Raw genomic sequence first — 17784 nt, forward strand, 5'->3', positions numbered from 1 at the left:
GTAGGGGGCACAGGGGCTAAACCTGGAAGGACAGACAGCAGGCAGTGAGCCCCCTTTTCACTGTCGCTCTCTCAGGACTTTGGCACCCACCCGGGCATTAACAATGTGTGGCCTCCTTAGCGTTTTGCCATAAACGTTGAATTGTTTCCAATAATAAAAAAAAAATGTTCTTACATGTAACAGAAACATGTTATAAAGAGGGGGCACAACAACGTTCAAGGTTTGGGGGCAGCACCCTGAGTGAACCCCAAAATTTCGGTACCAGCAAGATAAAATCTTCTCAGACAGGAGTCCTACACAGAAGTGAAGTAGGGTGTTGGCCCTCTTAGAGGTCTTCGATGGGAAGGGGAGGGTCCAGCAGGGTGGGCAACGAAAGTGACACCAGAGTGGCAGTTAGGCGTCCGTTAAGGAGCATTAAACCACAGTGCCAACCCCTGGTATGGTGGGTTATTAACATCACCTGAGCCCCTAAGCTGTCCCCCGTGCACGCGTGTGACAATGTAAACACCAAAAACGTCATCGCAAATGAAGGTATGAAAGGTACATCGTGTCCACTGCTGTACTGATGGAGATCTGGCACACATCCTTTGTGTAGCATATCTCAAAATCGTCACCAGAGCACAGCCCGATGTCACAATCACGACACTAGACCCGTGTTTCTTTGCACACTTTCTTCTATTATTTTTGTTGCTTTCGCATGAGAAGGTAGAACATCGGTGCCTCATCCACATGGCCGACGTGCCCCATGTGTTATTATCATCTGCTAGAACTTAACACTTAAGTGATATACATGGCCTATACTCCTAGTTTTTTGCATCCTTGCACTTGATATCATAATCGTTTTACCTTTTTTACCATGGATTTCACTGGACACATCATGGGGGTTCGGGTGCACAGTGCCATGTGCGTCAGCGTCACTATCTGTGCCAACATCACAATGTCGTCACTTTTGCTTGATGCAACTAATGCTTCACTTTCAGTTTGTTCTAAAACTGGCTTTACAGCTTTTCCTCTACACGCCATTGTGTGTCTCGGTTGAAGGCTCCGCCCCATGCATGAATATTTATGAGTTACCATTATAGTTTTTGCCCGTTGCTTGAACACATTTTGCAAAACTTCGCTCATTGTGCCAAAACTCTAAGCACAAGTAAACATGACACAACACTGGAAAATATACCATTCACATCTGTGCCAAATTGAAGCTCTACTCCCAAAACCTAAACTCTGCTATCAAAACCTAACACTCCTTTGTCAAAATGTAACTCTGTTGACAAAATGACACATACTTGCATCATATGCAAACACTATCAGATCAGGGGGAACACACTAGTCTACTTTATATACAACACTGCAGTCTTTGATTTTCATTGTTTATTCAGAAGGCATATTTTCAGGAGACACATTGACATATGACAATTATACATACGTGGGCTCATGGATCCCGCCGTCTGTTGGGGTCTGGCCACAGGAGCTCATCGACATCGCAAGCAATGTCTTCTCCCGCTAGGCACCGGGGAAAATATCCTCTTGCATGTCGAAACCATCCATGGATTGCTGTCACCTGAATGTCGCCGCAGGCCTGTTCCATTGCCCGCAGAAGAGGCATGCGGGCATGTGGTTGGCGGTCGTATACACGCCATCTCCAAGCCGAAAAGAATTCCTCTATAGGGTTTAAAAATGGTGAGTAAGGGGGCAAGTATAGCACTTCAAATTGATTGTGGTTGGAGAACCAGGCCTGGACCAGAGCAGCCCGATGGAAACTGAAATTATCCCATATCACCACAAACCTGGGCTGATCTGGCCTGTTCTGTACAACTATATTATGGAGAGCATCTAGAAATGTGAGTATATGTTGGCTATTGTATGGACCTAGTTTTGCATGATGATGCAGAAGCCCTTGAAGGCTTATGGCGGCACACAATGTGATATTTCCCCCCGCGCTGCCCTGGGACCCTTTGGCCAATTATATTTACGACCCCGTCGTCTTGTTTTGCTCAGGTCGAATCCAGCTTCATCAAGGAAAATGAATTCATGAGGCTGTGCAGCTCCATCCATGGCCAAGATTCTCTGTAAAAAAAAAAAGAGAACATATTACTGTACTACAGTGCTACACATACAGAACCCTCACCCCAGCACACAGGTACCTGTGTAGCTCTCAGAATGGATCCATGTGGTACTGATATGGCACATATTCAGCTGCTACTGGATTTCACCAATACTGTATTGTAAATGTAAAGGACAGTTACACTTGCTCGAAGTCCTTTGACCCTGTCACTGTTCCTCTCAAATGGGACTCTGTAGAGCTGCTTCATGGTGATGCTGCCTTTTCCCAAGATGCGTCTGATGGTGGTGATGATCACATGGTTTATGTTGTTGAACACTTGCCTGTCTGCAAGTATTTTCTTTCGTAGCTGGTGGAGACAGATGGCATTGTCTGCCCTCACTAAGTCCACAACGGCAAGTTCCTGCTGTTGTGTGAACAGGCGTTGGCGTCCTCCCCCAGAAGGTCTTCGAGTCATTCTAGAGAAATAAAACCACATATTGTCATCGGTTTGATTATTTTTCTTACAGTACTTTACTGTATACAGTGGTGTGAAAAACTATTTGCCCCCTTCCTGATTTCTTATTCTTTTGCATGTTTGTCACACAAAATGTTTCTGATCATCAAACACATTTAACCGTTAGTCAAATAGAACACAAGTAAACACAAAATGCAGTTTTTAAATGATGGTTTTATTATTTAGGAGAAAAAAATCCAAACCTACATGGCCCTGTGTGAAAAGTAATTGCCCCTGAACCTAATAACTGGTTGGGCCACCCTTAGCAGCAATAACTGCAATCAAGCGCTTATATAACTTGCAATGAGTCTTTTACTGCGCTCTGGAGGAATTTTGGCCCACTCATCTTTGCAGAATTGTTGTAATTTAGCTTTATTTGAGGGTTTTCTAGCATGAACCACCTTTTTAAGGTCATGCCATAGCATCTCAATTGGATTCAGGTCAGGACTTTGACTAGGCCACTCCAAAGTCTTCATTCTGTTTTTCTTCAGCCATTCAGAGGTGGATTTGCTGGTGTGTTTTGGGTCATTGTCCTGTTGCAGCACCCAAGATCGCTTCAGCTTGAGTTGACGAACAGATGGCCGGACATTCTCCTTCAGGATTTTTGGTAGACAGTAGAATTCATGGTTCCATCTATCACAGCAAGCCTTCCAGGTCCTGAAGCAGCAAAACAACCCCAGACCATCACACTACCACCACCATATTTTACTGTTGGTATGATGTTCTTTTTCTGAAATGCTGTGTTCCTTTTACGCCAGATGTAACGGACATTTGCCTTCAAAAAGTTCAACTTTTGTCTCATCAGTCCACAAGGTATTTTCCCAAAAGTCTTGGCAATCACTGAGATGTTTCTTAGCAAAATTGAGGCGAGCCCTAATGTTCTTTTGCTTAACAGTGGTTTGCGCCTTGAAATCTGCCATGCAGGCCGTTTTGCCCAGTCTCTTTCTTATGGTGGAGTCGTGAACACTGACCTTAATTGAGGCAAGTGAGGCCTGCAGTTCTTTAGACGTTGTCCTGGGGTCTTTTGTGATGTCGGATGAGTCGTCTTTGCACTCTTGGGGTAGTTTTGGTCGGCCGGCCACTCCTGGGAAGGTTCACCAATGTTCCATGTTTTTGCCATTTGTGGATAATGGCTCTCACTGTGGTTCGCTGGAGTCCCAAAGCTTTAGAAATGGCTTTATAACCTTTACCAGACAGATAGATCTCAATGACTTCTGTTCTCATTTGTTCCTGAATTTCTTTGGATCTTGGCATGATGTCTAGCTTTTGAGGTGCTTTTGGTCTACTTCTCTGTGTCAGGCAGCTCCTATTGAAGTGATTTCTTGATTGAAACACGTGTGGCAGTAATCAGGCCTGGGGGTGGCTACGGAAATTGAACTCAGGTGTGATACACCACAGTTAGGGTATTTTTTAACAAGGGGGCAATTACTTTTTCACACAGGGCCATGTAGGTTTGGATTTTGTTTTCTCCCTAAATAATAAAAACCATCATTTAAAAACTGCATTTTGTGTTTACTTGTGTTATATTTGACTAATGGTTAAATGTGTTTGATGATCAGAAACATTTTGTGTGACAAACATGCAAAAGAATAAGAAATCAGGAAGGGGGCAAATAGTTTTTCACACCACTGTATACTGTATCATCCACTGTACAACACTGTACTTCAATATAAGTAATCATGGTATGTTTCACAAAAACTACCACTTTGGCTGCAAAAGGAGCATTAGCACCCTGCAATACCCTGTACACTTGATATGGTAATGTGATATACTGTAGAACAGTGCTATAAAAACCGTCTGAGTAGAGTAGAAGGTAGAGAGGTGAAGACGTACCTGTTTTCTAGTCGTAATGTTCTTATTACAGATGCCACTGTGAAGCGGCTTAGATGTGGGTGGACTCTCTGCCCAGCTTCCCTCATAGTCAGGCCATGGTTGATGACATGGTCCACCAAAGTTGCTCTTATATCATCAGAAATATGGGTCCGTGCATGGGCTCTTCGACCTCCTCCTCTTCCTCTTCCTCTCCCTCCATCCATGCTTGCAAAGTTCTTGAAATGGCTGAACTAAGGGCTTTTTGTAGTTGGCTAATTAGTGTTCAGTTTTGCAAGTAAGTGCCTTCAGGTGTCTATTTGAGTGGTTGCAATTACCCGATGTGTTTTGTATTTTGGATACATGTGTTTTTTCCAAATGGCACCCCGAGATTTCATTTTTGAACAAAGTGTCTTATGTATGAAATAGAGTGTAGTATGCAGGACCATGCGTGTTGCATAAAGGAGTAAGTGTGTTGCATAATTGCAACTAGAGTGCAAAGCAGCGCTTTTGTGTAAGGTATGGGTACATGTGTTTGAGGTATGGTAACAAAAGCTTCAAGTTGTGTTACTTTAGTCTAAGCATGGGTCTATAGTGTTCAAGCAACGGGCAAAAACTGTAAGTGTCAGCATGCATACAAATATTCAGGATTGTTTGCAGCACAATATCATTTCATCCACAAGATGGCAGCAGAATACTCTCCTGAGAGCTCTTCAGGCTCAACACTCCAAGGCCAGGATATACATAACGCTACGAGACGCACTGTCTATACTTGAGCGTGTACTTTAAGTACCATATATACTCGCATATAAAAATCAACCATAAAATCAGACCCTGACTTATACGTCCATTCAAAAAGGCAACACTTCATTTTTTTTTCCCCTAACATCTTGCCTCCTCTAATCTCGCTTCAGTTTCTCAGGCATATTGAATTTGGTTGCAAGAGTGCAGTTAACAATTTCTTTCACCACTTCATCGACTTTTAATTTAAACCCAGTTTCATATTTTCTTCTTATCGAATGCTCCATCGCAGATAAGCGATGCTCTTATGATAAAAGGTATATGAGGTAGAGATGGGAAAATGATACCGAAGCATCGAAGCTTGTGTCAGCCAATCTAAAGCATAGTGAGTTGAACCACTGTGTCGAAACACCGCTGTCACGTGACCCGTGACGTTTGAAGCTTCGCACATCATCGGTGCTTCACCGCATGCTTCACTGGTTTGACAGTGTTTCGTCGCTTTGACGCTAAAATTAACAGGTAGCCAAAATAAAATGCATCATTCTCATTCAGTAATGTTGGGTTGTGAGGAGAGAGAGATTTGGAGAGCTTTGGTGACAGATGGAGACTAACGGCGGAAAACACAGTTCAAAAGTTAAACAGTATAAATGGACAAGGACCTTAGCAGAATAAAATGAACACAGACTTTTTCTGACCTTTTAACTGGTGACGTGAGACTGAGACAGTGAGTGCTGCTTCACTGGCACTCTTGAGAGCTTGCCTTGACTTCAGTTAACCACCAGATGTCACTGTTCACACTTGGGCTGAGGCTTCAAAGCTTTGAATTTGGAAATGGAAAGAAAGCATCAAAGCTTCACGAGGCTTCATTTTCCCATCACTAATATGAGGGTGTGAGATACAAAAAACACAAATAAGTGCAAACGTCGCTTCGGAATAGTTTGGCTATTACCGTGTGGTCACGTGGGCACAATACATAGACATAAAAAGCTGTGTGCTCTGGAGTTACCCTTTCGTGGGTATTATATATTGTAATCTCTTGGACCAATAGCGCGAGTTTTCTGCATTCGACTTGTATGACCGAAATTATAAAATACCAGAAATTATAATGTAAAAGCAAGTCCCGACTAATATGTGGGATAAGTATTTTATAATGTCGGTCATATAAATCAAATGTGGAAAACTCATGCTATTGGTCCAAGAGATTACGATATGCTAACGCCCACCTGAGAGAGTAAACGCGGAGCACACGGAGACTGTTGGGGTACACAAACAACAAAATACAGTCACTATTCTACAGGGATGATCTGGTTGGGGGCCGCTGCTCTAAAGCACATCATTACACGTCACCCAGAGTGTGACTTAGGCTTAACCGTGATTGTGTAGAACGCTGAGCAAGTTACACTCAGGTTGTGATGCCAAGCAAGTTACAAAATTGTGTGTTCACTGGCGTAGTAATGGATTGGGCAGATTGTGCAAAGCACAAGGGCCTACGCACTTGGAGGGGCCCACTCGGGCTGTATGGCTTTTATTTTAAATTTTTACTAACTAAAGCAGTGGTGGGGTGGCGCAGTGGGTAGCGCTGCTGCCTCGCAGTTAGGAGACGTGGGTTCGCTTCCCGGGTCCTCCCTGCGTGGAGTTTGCATGTTCTCCCCGTGTCTGCGTGGGTTTCCTCCCACAGTCCAAAGACATGCCGGTTAGGTGCATTGGAGATCCTAAATTGTCCCTAATGTGTACTTGGTTTGGCTCCTGCCTTGCACCCTGTGTTGGCTGGGATTGGCTCCAGCAGACCCCCGTGACCCCATGTGTTAGGATATAGCACGTTGGATACTGGATGGATGGATGGATGCATAAAACAGTGGTTTCACAGTCTCGATGCAGTGGCTTCAACGTTCAATGTCTTGTTGCCATCAACTCACAGTGACGTGTGGTGAAGTTCATGGCAGGTGAGGCACCGACTCCTTCAGAGTGAGATTTAGAAAATTATGAACTCCAGAGTGTTCACTAATCAATTGGCAGCCCTCATGCACATTGACTACTGGTTATGTTTCATATTTCATCAGCATGCCACGTAGAATTAAGGCAGTTCTGAAGGCGAAAGGGGGTCAAAGCATTCTTTAGAAATGTTGGCCCATATTGATAGGATAGCATCTTGTAGTTGATGGAGATTTGTGGGATGCACATCCAGGGCACGAAGCTCCCGTTCCACCACATCCCAAAGATGCTCTATTGGGTTGAGATCTGGTGACTGTGGGGGCCATTTTAGTACAGTGAACTCATTGTCATGTTCAAGAAACCAATTTGAAATGATTTGAGCTTTGTGACAAGGTGCATTATCCTGCTGGAAGTAGCCATCAGAGGATGGGTACATGGTGGTCATGAAGGGATGGACATGGTCAGAAACAATGCTCAGGTAGCCCGTGGGATTTAAACGATGCCCAATTGGCACTAAGGGGCCTAAAGTGTGCCAAGAAAACATCCCCCACACCATTACACCACCACCAGCAGCCTGCACAGTGGTAACAAGGCATGATGGATCCATGTTCTCATTCTGTTTATGCCAAATTGTGACTCTACCATTTGAATGTCTCAACAGAAATCGAGACTCATCAGACCAGGCAACATTTTTCCAGTCTTCATCTGTCCAATTTTGGTGAGCTCGTGCAAATTGTAACCTCATTTTCCTATTTTTAGTGGAGATGAGTGGTACCTGGTAGGGTCTTCTGCTGTTGTAGCCCATTCGCCTCGAAGTTGTGCGTGTTGTGGCTTCACAAATGCTTTGCTGCATACCTCGGTTGTAACGAGTGGTTATTTCAGTCAAAGTTGCTCTTCTATCAGCTTGAATCAGTCGGCCCATTCATTCTCCTCTGACCTCTAGCATCAACAAGGCATTTTCGCCCACAGGACTGCCGCATACTGGATGTTTTTCCCTTTTCACACCATTCTTTGTAAACCCTAGAAATGGTTGTGCGTGAAAATCCCAGTAGCTGAGCAGATTGTGAAATACTCAGACCGCCCGCCTGGCACCAACAACCATGCCACGCTAAAATTGCTTAAATCCCTTTCTTTCCCATTCTGACATTCAGTTTGGAGTTCAGGAGATTGTCTTGACCAGGACCACACCCCTAAATGCATTGAAGCAACTGCCATGTGATTGGCTGATTAGATAATTGCATTAATGAGAAATTGAACAGGTGTTCCTAATAATCCTTTAGGTGAGTGTATATATAATAAAAATAATATAAATATATAATAAAATATTAACTTTCTTACCAATTGGAGTATTCCCGTTAAACTGAGGTCCAATATGCTCGAAGAGTATTTATAACAGACAAAATAAAGGATCCATTTATTTTAACTGACATTCTTATAGATAAAAAAACCCTTTTTTTTTTAAATGACTCATTTAAATCTTCTTCTTTCGGCTGCTCCCATTAGGGGTCACCACAGCAGATCATCTTCTTCCATATCTTTCTGTCCTCGTCATCTTGTTGTGTTACACCCATCACCTGCATGTCCTCTCTCACCACATCCATAAACCTTCGCTTAGGCCTTCTTCTTTTCCTCTTGCCTGCCAGCTCTATCCTTAGCATCCTTCTCCCATTATACCCAGCACTTCTCCTCTGTACATGTCCAAACCAACACAATCTTGCCTCTCTGACTTTGTCTCTCAACCGCCCAACTTGAGCTGACCCTCTAATATACTCATTTCTAATCCTGTCCATCCTCGTCACACCCAATGCCAATCTTAACATCTTTAACTCTGCCACCTCCAGCTCTGTCCAGCCCATATAACATAGCTGGTCTCACTACCGTCCTGTAGACCTTCCCTTTCACTCTTGCTGATACCCGTCTGTCACAAATCATTCCTGTCACTCTTCGCCATCCTGCCTGCACTATCTTTATCACCCTCTTCCACAATCCCCATTACTCTGTACTGTTGATCTCAAGTATTTAAACTCATCCACCTTCACCAACTCTACTCCCTCATCCTCACCATTCCACTGTCCTCCCTCTCATTCACACACATGTATTCTGTCTTGTTCCTACTGACCTTCATTCCTCTCCTCTACAGAGCATATCTCCAACTCTCCAGGGTCTACTCAACCTGCTCCCTACTATCGCGACAGATCACAATGTCATCAGCAAACATCACAGTCCACGGGGACTCCTGTCTAATCTCGTCTGTCAGCCTGTCCATCACCATTGCAAATAATAAAGGGCTCAGAGCCGATCCCTGATGTCATCCCACCTCCGTCACTCCTACCTCAGACCTCACCACAGTCACACTTCCCTCGTACATATCCTGTGCCACTCTTACGTACTTCTCTGCCACTCCCGACTTCCTCATACAATACCACAGCTCCTCCTGAGGCATCCTGTCATTTGCTTTTTCCGGGTCCACAAAGACGCAACGCAACTCCTTCTGACCTTCTCTAAACTTCTCCATCAACACCTTCAGAGCAAACATCACATCTGTGGTGCTCTTTCTTGGCATGAAACCATACTGCTGCTTACTAATCATCACCTCTCTTCTTATCCTAGCTTCTACTACTCTTTCCCATAACTTCATGCTGTGGCTCATCAATTTTATTCCCCTGTAGTTACTACAGTCCTGCACATCCCCCTTATTTTGAAATATCGGCACCAGTATACTTCTTCTCCACTCCTCAGGCATCCTCTCACTTTCCAGTGGTTAAAAACTTCACTGCCATCTCTCCTAAACACCTCCATGGTTCCACAGATATGTCATCTGGACCAACTGCCTTTCCATTTTTCTTCCTCTTCATAACTGTCCTTCCTCCTTGCTAATCCTCTGCACTTCATGATTCACTATCTCCACATCATCCAGCCTCTTCTCTCTCTCGTTCTCTTCATTCATCAGCCTCTCAAAGTACTCTTTCCATCTGCTCAACACACTCTCCTCACTTGTGAGTACGTTTTCATCTTTATCCTTTATTACCCTAACCTGCTGCACATCTTTCCCAGCTCGGTCCCTCTGTCAAGCCCACAGGTCCTTTTCTCCCTCTTTAGTGTCCAACCTCTCATACAACTCATCATACTTCTTTTCTTTAGGCTTCGTTACCTCTCTCTTCACCTTGTGCCTTATATCCTTGTACTCTTGTCTACCTTCTACATCTCTCTGACTATCCCACTTGTTCTTCGCCATCCTCTTCCTCTGTATACTCTCCTGTATTTCCTCATTCCACCACCAGGTTTCCTTTTCCTCCTTCCTCTTTCCAGATGTCACACCAAGCACCCTACTTGCTGTTACCCTTACTACATCTGCTGTAGTTTCCCAACTGTCTGGTAACTCTTCACTGCCACTCACTGCCTGTCTCACCTCCCCCCTAAACTCAACCTTGCAGTCTTCCTTTTTCAACTTCCACCATTTGATCCTTGGCTCTGCCCTCACTCTCTTCATCTTCTTGATCTCCAATGTCATCCTACAGACCACCATCCTATGCTGCTTAACTACACTTTCCCCTGCCACCACTTTGCAGTCTTCATTCTCCTTCAGATTGACTCTTCTGCATAGGATGTAATCTACCTGTGTGCATCCTCCTCCACTCTTGAACATCACCGTATGTTCCTCCTGCTTCTTAAAATACGTATTCACCACAGCCATGTCCATCCTTTTGGCAAAATCCACTATCATCTCAACTTCTTTATTCATCTCCTTGACTCCATACCTACCCATCACCTCCTCGTCTCCTCTGTTCCCTTCACCAACATGCCCATTGAAATCCACTCCAATCACCACTTTCTGTCCCTGATGTACACTGTCCATCACTTCATCCAACTCACTCCAGAAATATTCTTTCTCATCCATCGTACACCCAGCTTGCGGGGCATACGCACTAACAACATTCATCATCACACCTCCAATTTCCAGCTTCATAATCATTACTCTGCATGGCACTCTTTTCACCTCCAAAACACTCTTGACATGCTGTTCCTTCAGAATAACTCCTACTCCATTTCTCCTCCCATCCTCACCATGACAGAACAATTGGAATCCACCTCCGATCCACCTGGCCTTACTCCCCTTCCCTTTAGTCTTTTGCACACACAATACATCAGCCTTCCTTCTCTCCATCATATCTGCTAATTCTTTCCCCTTACCAGTCATACTGCCAACATTCAAAGTTCCTACTCTCAGTTCCACTCTCTTTACTTTCCTCCTCTCCTCCTGCCTCCAGACACGTCCCCTCTCTACTCCTTCTTCTTCTTCTTTGGCCAGTACAGTAGCCCAATTTCTGCCAGCACCCTGTTGGCTAACAGTACTGGTGGTGGTCATTATTAACCTGGGGATCGACCGATCCGGTATGGAAATTTGTATCGTTGTCCACATATTCATTTGGCAAGATTTTGCACCGGATGCCCTTCCTGACGTAACCCTCCCCATTTTTCTGGGCTTGGGATTGACATGAAGAAACACCAATGGTTGTATTTAGGTGGTTTAGTTAGGTGAAGTTCGAGTTATGATGACCCATTGCATAGCAATTTAGTTTTCACATGATTTTTCCTGTTATTTAACATAAATTGCTATGCAATGGGTCATCATAACTCGATCTTCACCTAACTAAACCACCTAAATACAACCATTGGTGTTATGAATAGATCATTTTTTTTTAATAGTTTGTTACTTTGAAAGAAAGTTTACTCAATCAAAAATAAAAACTATGATTTTCCTCATATTAAAAACTATGACTTTCTTGATATTTTAGTTCATAATTTAAAAACAGAATAAGAATCTGTAAATCTAACAACATTACATTAAAGTTCGATAAATTCTGAAAAGAATGATACCAATCATATATATGTAGGTTTTAAAATAAGCCCAATTTAAAGCATGACAAAAAATGTGACATAAAAATTTCACATAAAATCGTTGCACTTTTAGGTTTAGGATTTTATATATACAGAGTAGATAAAGTAATAACAATGTGTCTGAAAATCGGTGGTCACAGATGATACCTTGACGGCTTAGACTGCACCAATATGCGGTTAAGGAAACACAGCCTGAGCCCATGGCAAAAAAAAAAAATCTCCCTTATGGCCGCCAGTAAGGCAACAAATACTTATCATCTTTCATCTGTCCATTGTCCAGCACGTACACTCAGCGGTGGTGGGGGTCATTAGACCCCATTGAAAGGTAAGGAACCCTCTTCAAGAGTGCAGGTTGGCTTGATAGTTCACGTTATCCTCTTCCTTCCATAGGGCAGAAGTCAAGTGGTGGTAGGAACAGCGGCATCACATCTAGGATGACCCCAAAAACTCCAACCTTTCTACTCCAACAGCTAAATCAGTGGAGTCGAACCTGGAAGTCAACGCTTATTCAGGGACAGACCTCTGGAGGAGACAGACCTTGCCCTAGGAGTGCACCTTACCAAGCCTAGACAGCAATATGAGCGTCTGTTTCCTGTTACATTTACTACCGATGTCTGATTTTTAGTAAAGTAAGTAAACAGGGTGTCCAGGGGTGTCCACCAACCCTTACTCTGTTCTTCAACTCTCCTTTCATGACGTCTATCTGTTCATTCATTTTCAAACCAGCTAATCCAGCTGACAAAATCCAGAATGAAACATTTTAGATGGAATGTCAGTCCACTTTCATGACTCTTTTTTGATAATTGCATTTCAGGGGTCAGCAGATCTGAAAGAGAATCTAAAAATTGCTGTCCAGTCGGTCCCTCAACCCTAGTTTAATAGTTCAAAAGTTTAATTAAAAAATAAACAATATTATTGTTATATTATAACAAACAAGAAACCCCTCTCAAATATACACCAGAATGACATAAAGAAAATAAACCTTCTGACTTGGCCACACTAGAACAAGAGGGGAGAAGGAGATGTACTCTGAAGAGAAGGCAGCGTTTTCTATGGCTCTTCTTAAAATGATTTTTCAATAATATGTACAAACTAATCACTTACAACACATACATTTACACAGATAACACCTTTATCGCTTCAGCGTTACATTTCACTTATCCTGGTCTTATTACACCCACCTCATTGTAAGACTGCAAATGGTTTAGTCTGCCTTTTTCTTCAGCTTTTCATTTATTATTGGATTAGTCTGATGGAGCATGAGGGCGGTGATGTCAGTTGTGTGACTGCTCTGCATGTAACGTTGCTGATTTGGAGCTGGAGGTAATTCATTCATTAAATATGACATTAGTGAGTGAAGTGTCAGGAACTGAAGGACAACGCATGAAATTAATCACCTCATAGCTATCTATCTATCTATTATATAGTGCCTTTCATTTCTATCTATCTATCTATCTATCTATCTATTATACAGTGCCTTTCATATATTCTTTCTATTATCATATAGTGCCTTTCATTTCTATCTATCTATCTATCTATCTATCTATCTATCTATCTATCTATCTATCTATCTATCTATTATATAGTGCCTTTCACATCTATCTCTCTATCTATTATATAGTGCCTTTCCTATCTATCTATCTATCTATTATATAGTGCCTTTCATTTCTTTCTATCTATCTGTCTATCTATCTATTTAGGAGGGAACTGGGGGGAGATGAGAAAATGTATAATATTTATATGTTAACTGAGTGTGGGGTTACACAGGGTTAATCGGGTGTTTTTACTTTTCATTTCTTTGTATTGGTTATTTATAATACGTTTTGTTGTATGTGTACTTTAATATTTATTGACATTTGTTATTTTTTTTGGTTCAATAAAGTACTTTTAAAAATTAAAAAAAAAATCTATCTATCTATCTATCTATCTATCTATCTATCTATCTATCTATAATGGTAGTTTGCAGTTGCAAATAGGAAAATAATTAAATATGCAGGTGAGGGCTTTTTATGGTTTAACCCTTACTATACTATCGTGCATTAGGATATAATACTTATTTTCAAACATTATATTGCCAAAAGTATTGGGACGCCTGCCTTTACACACACATGAACTTTAAGGACATCCCATTCTTAATCCATAGGCTTTAATATGGAGTCGGCCCACCCTTTGCAGCACTAACAGCTTCATCTCTTCTAGAAAGGCTTTCCATGAGGTTAGGGTTAGGACTGAGTGTGTTTATGGGGATTTGTGACCAGGAGAGCCTTTGTGAGGTCAGGCACTGATGTCGGACGAGAAGGCCAGGCTCGCTCGCAGTCTCCGCTCTCATTCATCCCAAAGCTGTTCTGTCAGGTTGAGGTCAGGGCTCTCTCTGTGCAGACCAGTCAAGTTCCTCCACACCAAACTCGCTCCTCCATGTCTTTATAGGCCTTGCTATGTGCACTGGTGTGTGTGTGTGTGTGTGTGTGTGCAGTCATGTCGCCATCCTCAAACTCTTCACAAAGTTGGGAGCATGAAATTGTCCAAAATGGCTTTGTATGCTGAAGCATTAAGAGTTCCTTTTACTGGAACTAAGGGTCCAAGCCCAACCCCACATTATAATCCACCCATCTTGGCACAATGCAGTCAGGCGAGTCCCATTCTCCTGGCCAGACTCATCCATCGGGTAGTGTGATTTGTCACTCCAGAGGACACGTCTCCAGTGCTCTAGAGTCCAGTGGTGGTGGGCTTTACACCACTGCATCCAGCGCTTTGCATTGCACTTGGTGATGTCAGGCTTGGCTGCAGCTGCTCGGCCGTGGAGTCCCACTCCATGAAGCTCCCTCTCTACGCTGCAGTGTTCTTGAGCTTTTGGAGATCTGTGGCTATTGACTCAGCAGAACGTTGGGGACTTCTGCACACCTCAGCATGTGCTATCCCCACTCTGTGATCTGACGTGGCCTACCACTTCGTGGCTGAGTTGCTGTTGTTCCCAGTTGCTCCCACTTTGTTATAATACCACTAACAGGTGACTGTGGAATACTTAGTGGAGAGGAAATTTCAGAAATGGACGTATTGCACAGGTGGCACCCTATGACGGTACCAGGCTTGAATTCACTGAGCCCCTGAGAGCGACCCATCCTGTCACAAATGTCTGTAGAAGCCAGCAGTCTGCTTGCCGAGGAGCTCGAGTTTATACACCTGTGGCCGTGGAAGTGACTGGAACTCCTGAATTCAAAGATTTGGAGGAGCGTCCCAATACTTTTGACAACAAAGTGTAAGTGCTTATGATTCACTTTGAATATATGCAGATCGTCAACTTTAGGAATATTCTTTTCTATAACTGTGGCCATGCAACGTGTGACACCTCAGAGGCAGAGAGGGAGGAGAGGAGAGAGGTTAGGATCAGGCGCTGATACAGCACACTGCCGCATCCACCACACGACAAACCAACTCAGGATCCCAGATTAGGACCCTCAGCACCACACCAGTTCAGATGGAGTGGAACAGTGGGAGGTTTTTTATGGTGGCTGGAGTGCCAATTCTGCCACCAAACCAACACGTTTTCCCTGCAGGTTGGAAGGCCTACATGTAGGGCTGGGTGCAGCAGTATGTCAGTCAGTCAGTCAGCCAGCCATTGTCCAACCCGCTATACCCTAACACAGAGTCACGAGGGTCTGCTGGAGCCAATCCCAACCAGCACAGGGCACAAGGCAGGAACAAATCCCCAGGCAGGGCGCCAGCCCACCGCAGGCAGTATGGCGTTATTTTTATATATTTACTTCATTCTGAAGGTTTTCATTTCAAGTAAGTGATGCTGAGGACTGATCATTTATGTTAGGTAGAATGCCCAGAGGGGGCTGGGTGGTCTCGTGGCCTCTGAACCCCTGCAAATTTGATTTTTTCTCAAGCCGTCTGGAGTTTTTTTTTTTTTTTCTGTCCTCCCTGACCATCGGCCCTTACTCTTATTCTATGTTAATTAGTGTTGTCTTCTTCTTCTTCTTCTTCTCTTCTTCGTCATGTAAAGCACTTTGACCGACATTATTTGCGTGAAAATGTGCTATAGGAAGAAATGTTGTTGTTCTCTTTAATGGCATCAGACGAACGCTGTCAGATATCCTCACATCACAATGACAATGAAACAGAGACGGTTGGGGGGACAGTGACGTTTTCTTTTCTGATTTTTGAACAGGGCACAATGATGGAGGAGAAGCCGGACATCAGGAAAGATTCGGAGCTGGTGGTGCACAATGTCAAAGCTTACCTTCTGAAGTCCAGCACCAAATCCAAACTGAATCTGTAAGTATGCGGATACTCTGCCTGTGACAGGATTTACCTTTTTCAGTCCCTCTGATCTGACTTGAAGTCTCATACCAAAAAAAAAAAAAGACATTTATGGTGTGACACTCTAGAGCAGGGGTCTCCAACACATCGCTCGTGAGCTACCGGTAGCTCGCTACCCCTTTCCAAGTATCCGCATTATCTGTGCCAAGAAACGCCATCACAGAATGATGACAAGAAACTGGATGCATCAGTAAAAGCTGAAATGGCGGTGTTTCAGAGAACGGCAAGTGCGGGCGTTGTTTAGAACAAGTGTTTTTGAATGCACCGTGATCTACCCGATCACATACTGATAGATAGATAGATAGATAGATAGATAGATAGATAGATAGATAGATAGATAGATACTATCTATCTATCTATCTATTATATAGTGCCTTTCATATCTATCTATCTATCTATCTATCTATCTATCTATCTATCTATCTATCTATCTATCTATCTATCTATTATATAGTGCCTTTCATATCTATCTATCTATCTATCTATCTATCTATCTATCTATCTATCTATCTATTATATAGTGCCTTTCATATCTATCTATCTATCTATCTATCTATCTATCTATCTATCTATCTATCTATCTATCTATCTATTATATAGTGCCTTTCATATCTATCTATCTATCTATCTATCTATCTATCTATCTATCTATCTATCTATCTATCTATCTATCTATCTATCAGTATGTGATCGGGTAGATCACGGTGCATTCAAAAAAAATGTTTTTTAAATGTTAGTCTATCATATATCCTCCCTATGGCGTTTGCCACTTGATTGACATACAGGACGGCCAGTCTGAGATCTCTTCTCTAATAACACACCGGTCACCCCACACACACCCCACACGCACCCATACAATCAGATTGTGATTCAGACTACGAATGCCGTGAATGTAATTACCCCGATCTACATGCTGTCAAATAAACGAACCACACGCAGTGGCCTCGCCTCTGATGCTGACGTCCGAGGTTCGATTTCTGAGAGGGGGTGCAGTGAGTGTGTACCCCTGATGAGCCCAGAATTAGGGCGAAACGCGTGTCGTGTACTCTTTGCATTATTTGACAGTAAAACTTTGCAACATTCTATGATCTGCTTCTCGCGACTGAAGAGGGCACCGTGGCAGATGTTTGCCGACACAAGCGCTACCCGGTAGGTACCCACCCATACAATCAGATTGTGATTCAGACTACGAATGTCTTGAATGTACTTACCCCGATCTGCATGCTGTCAAATAAACGAACCACACGCTGTGGCGCAATGTAAAGGGCGAAACACGTGTTGCGTACTCTTTGCATTATTTGACAGTAAAACTATGCAATATAGTAGTAGCTGGCAAGCCGAAAACCGCATGAACTGCTTGTAGATAAGGTCAGTATTTTATTGGTGTCAACATATTGCAGTAGTTTTATTAAAAATAAGTGTCGGTTGTTCTAAAACCGTTCACATGTGCACTGTGCCATCCCCGGGAGCCCGGGATTCCTGGGAATGGATAAACTCACCCAGGAATGGATTCCCTAGACTC

At 43.1% G+C, this 17784-nt stretch overlaps 1 protein-coding gene across 1 annotated transcript in view; it reads left to right on the plus strand.

The window, feature by feature from the left end:
* The first annotated feature begins 16116 nt into the window (after nt 1–16116).
* Nucleotides 16117–17784, plus strand: part of LOC120539717 (radial spoke head protein 4 homolog A-like) — a 50061-nt gene continuing 48393 nt past the window's right edge. Inside the window, exon 1 of the mRNA XM_039770100.1 lies at nt 16117–16217. Coding sequence (XP_039626034.1) covers nt 16117–16217 — 101 coding nt within the window. The remainder of the gene's footprint in view (nt 16218–17784) is intronic.

This window comes from Polypterus senegalus, chromosome 11, assembly GCF_016835505.1.
Source record: "Polypterus senegalus isolate Bchr_013 chromosome 11, ASM1683550v1, whole genome shotgun sequence".
NCBI classification, from domain to species: domain Eukaryota; kingdom Metazoa; phylum Chordata; class Cladistia; order Polypteriformes; family Polypteridae; genus Polypterus; species Polypterus senegalus.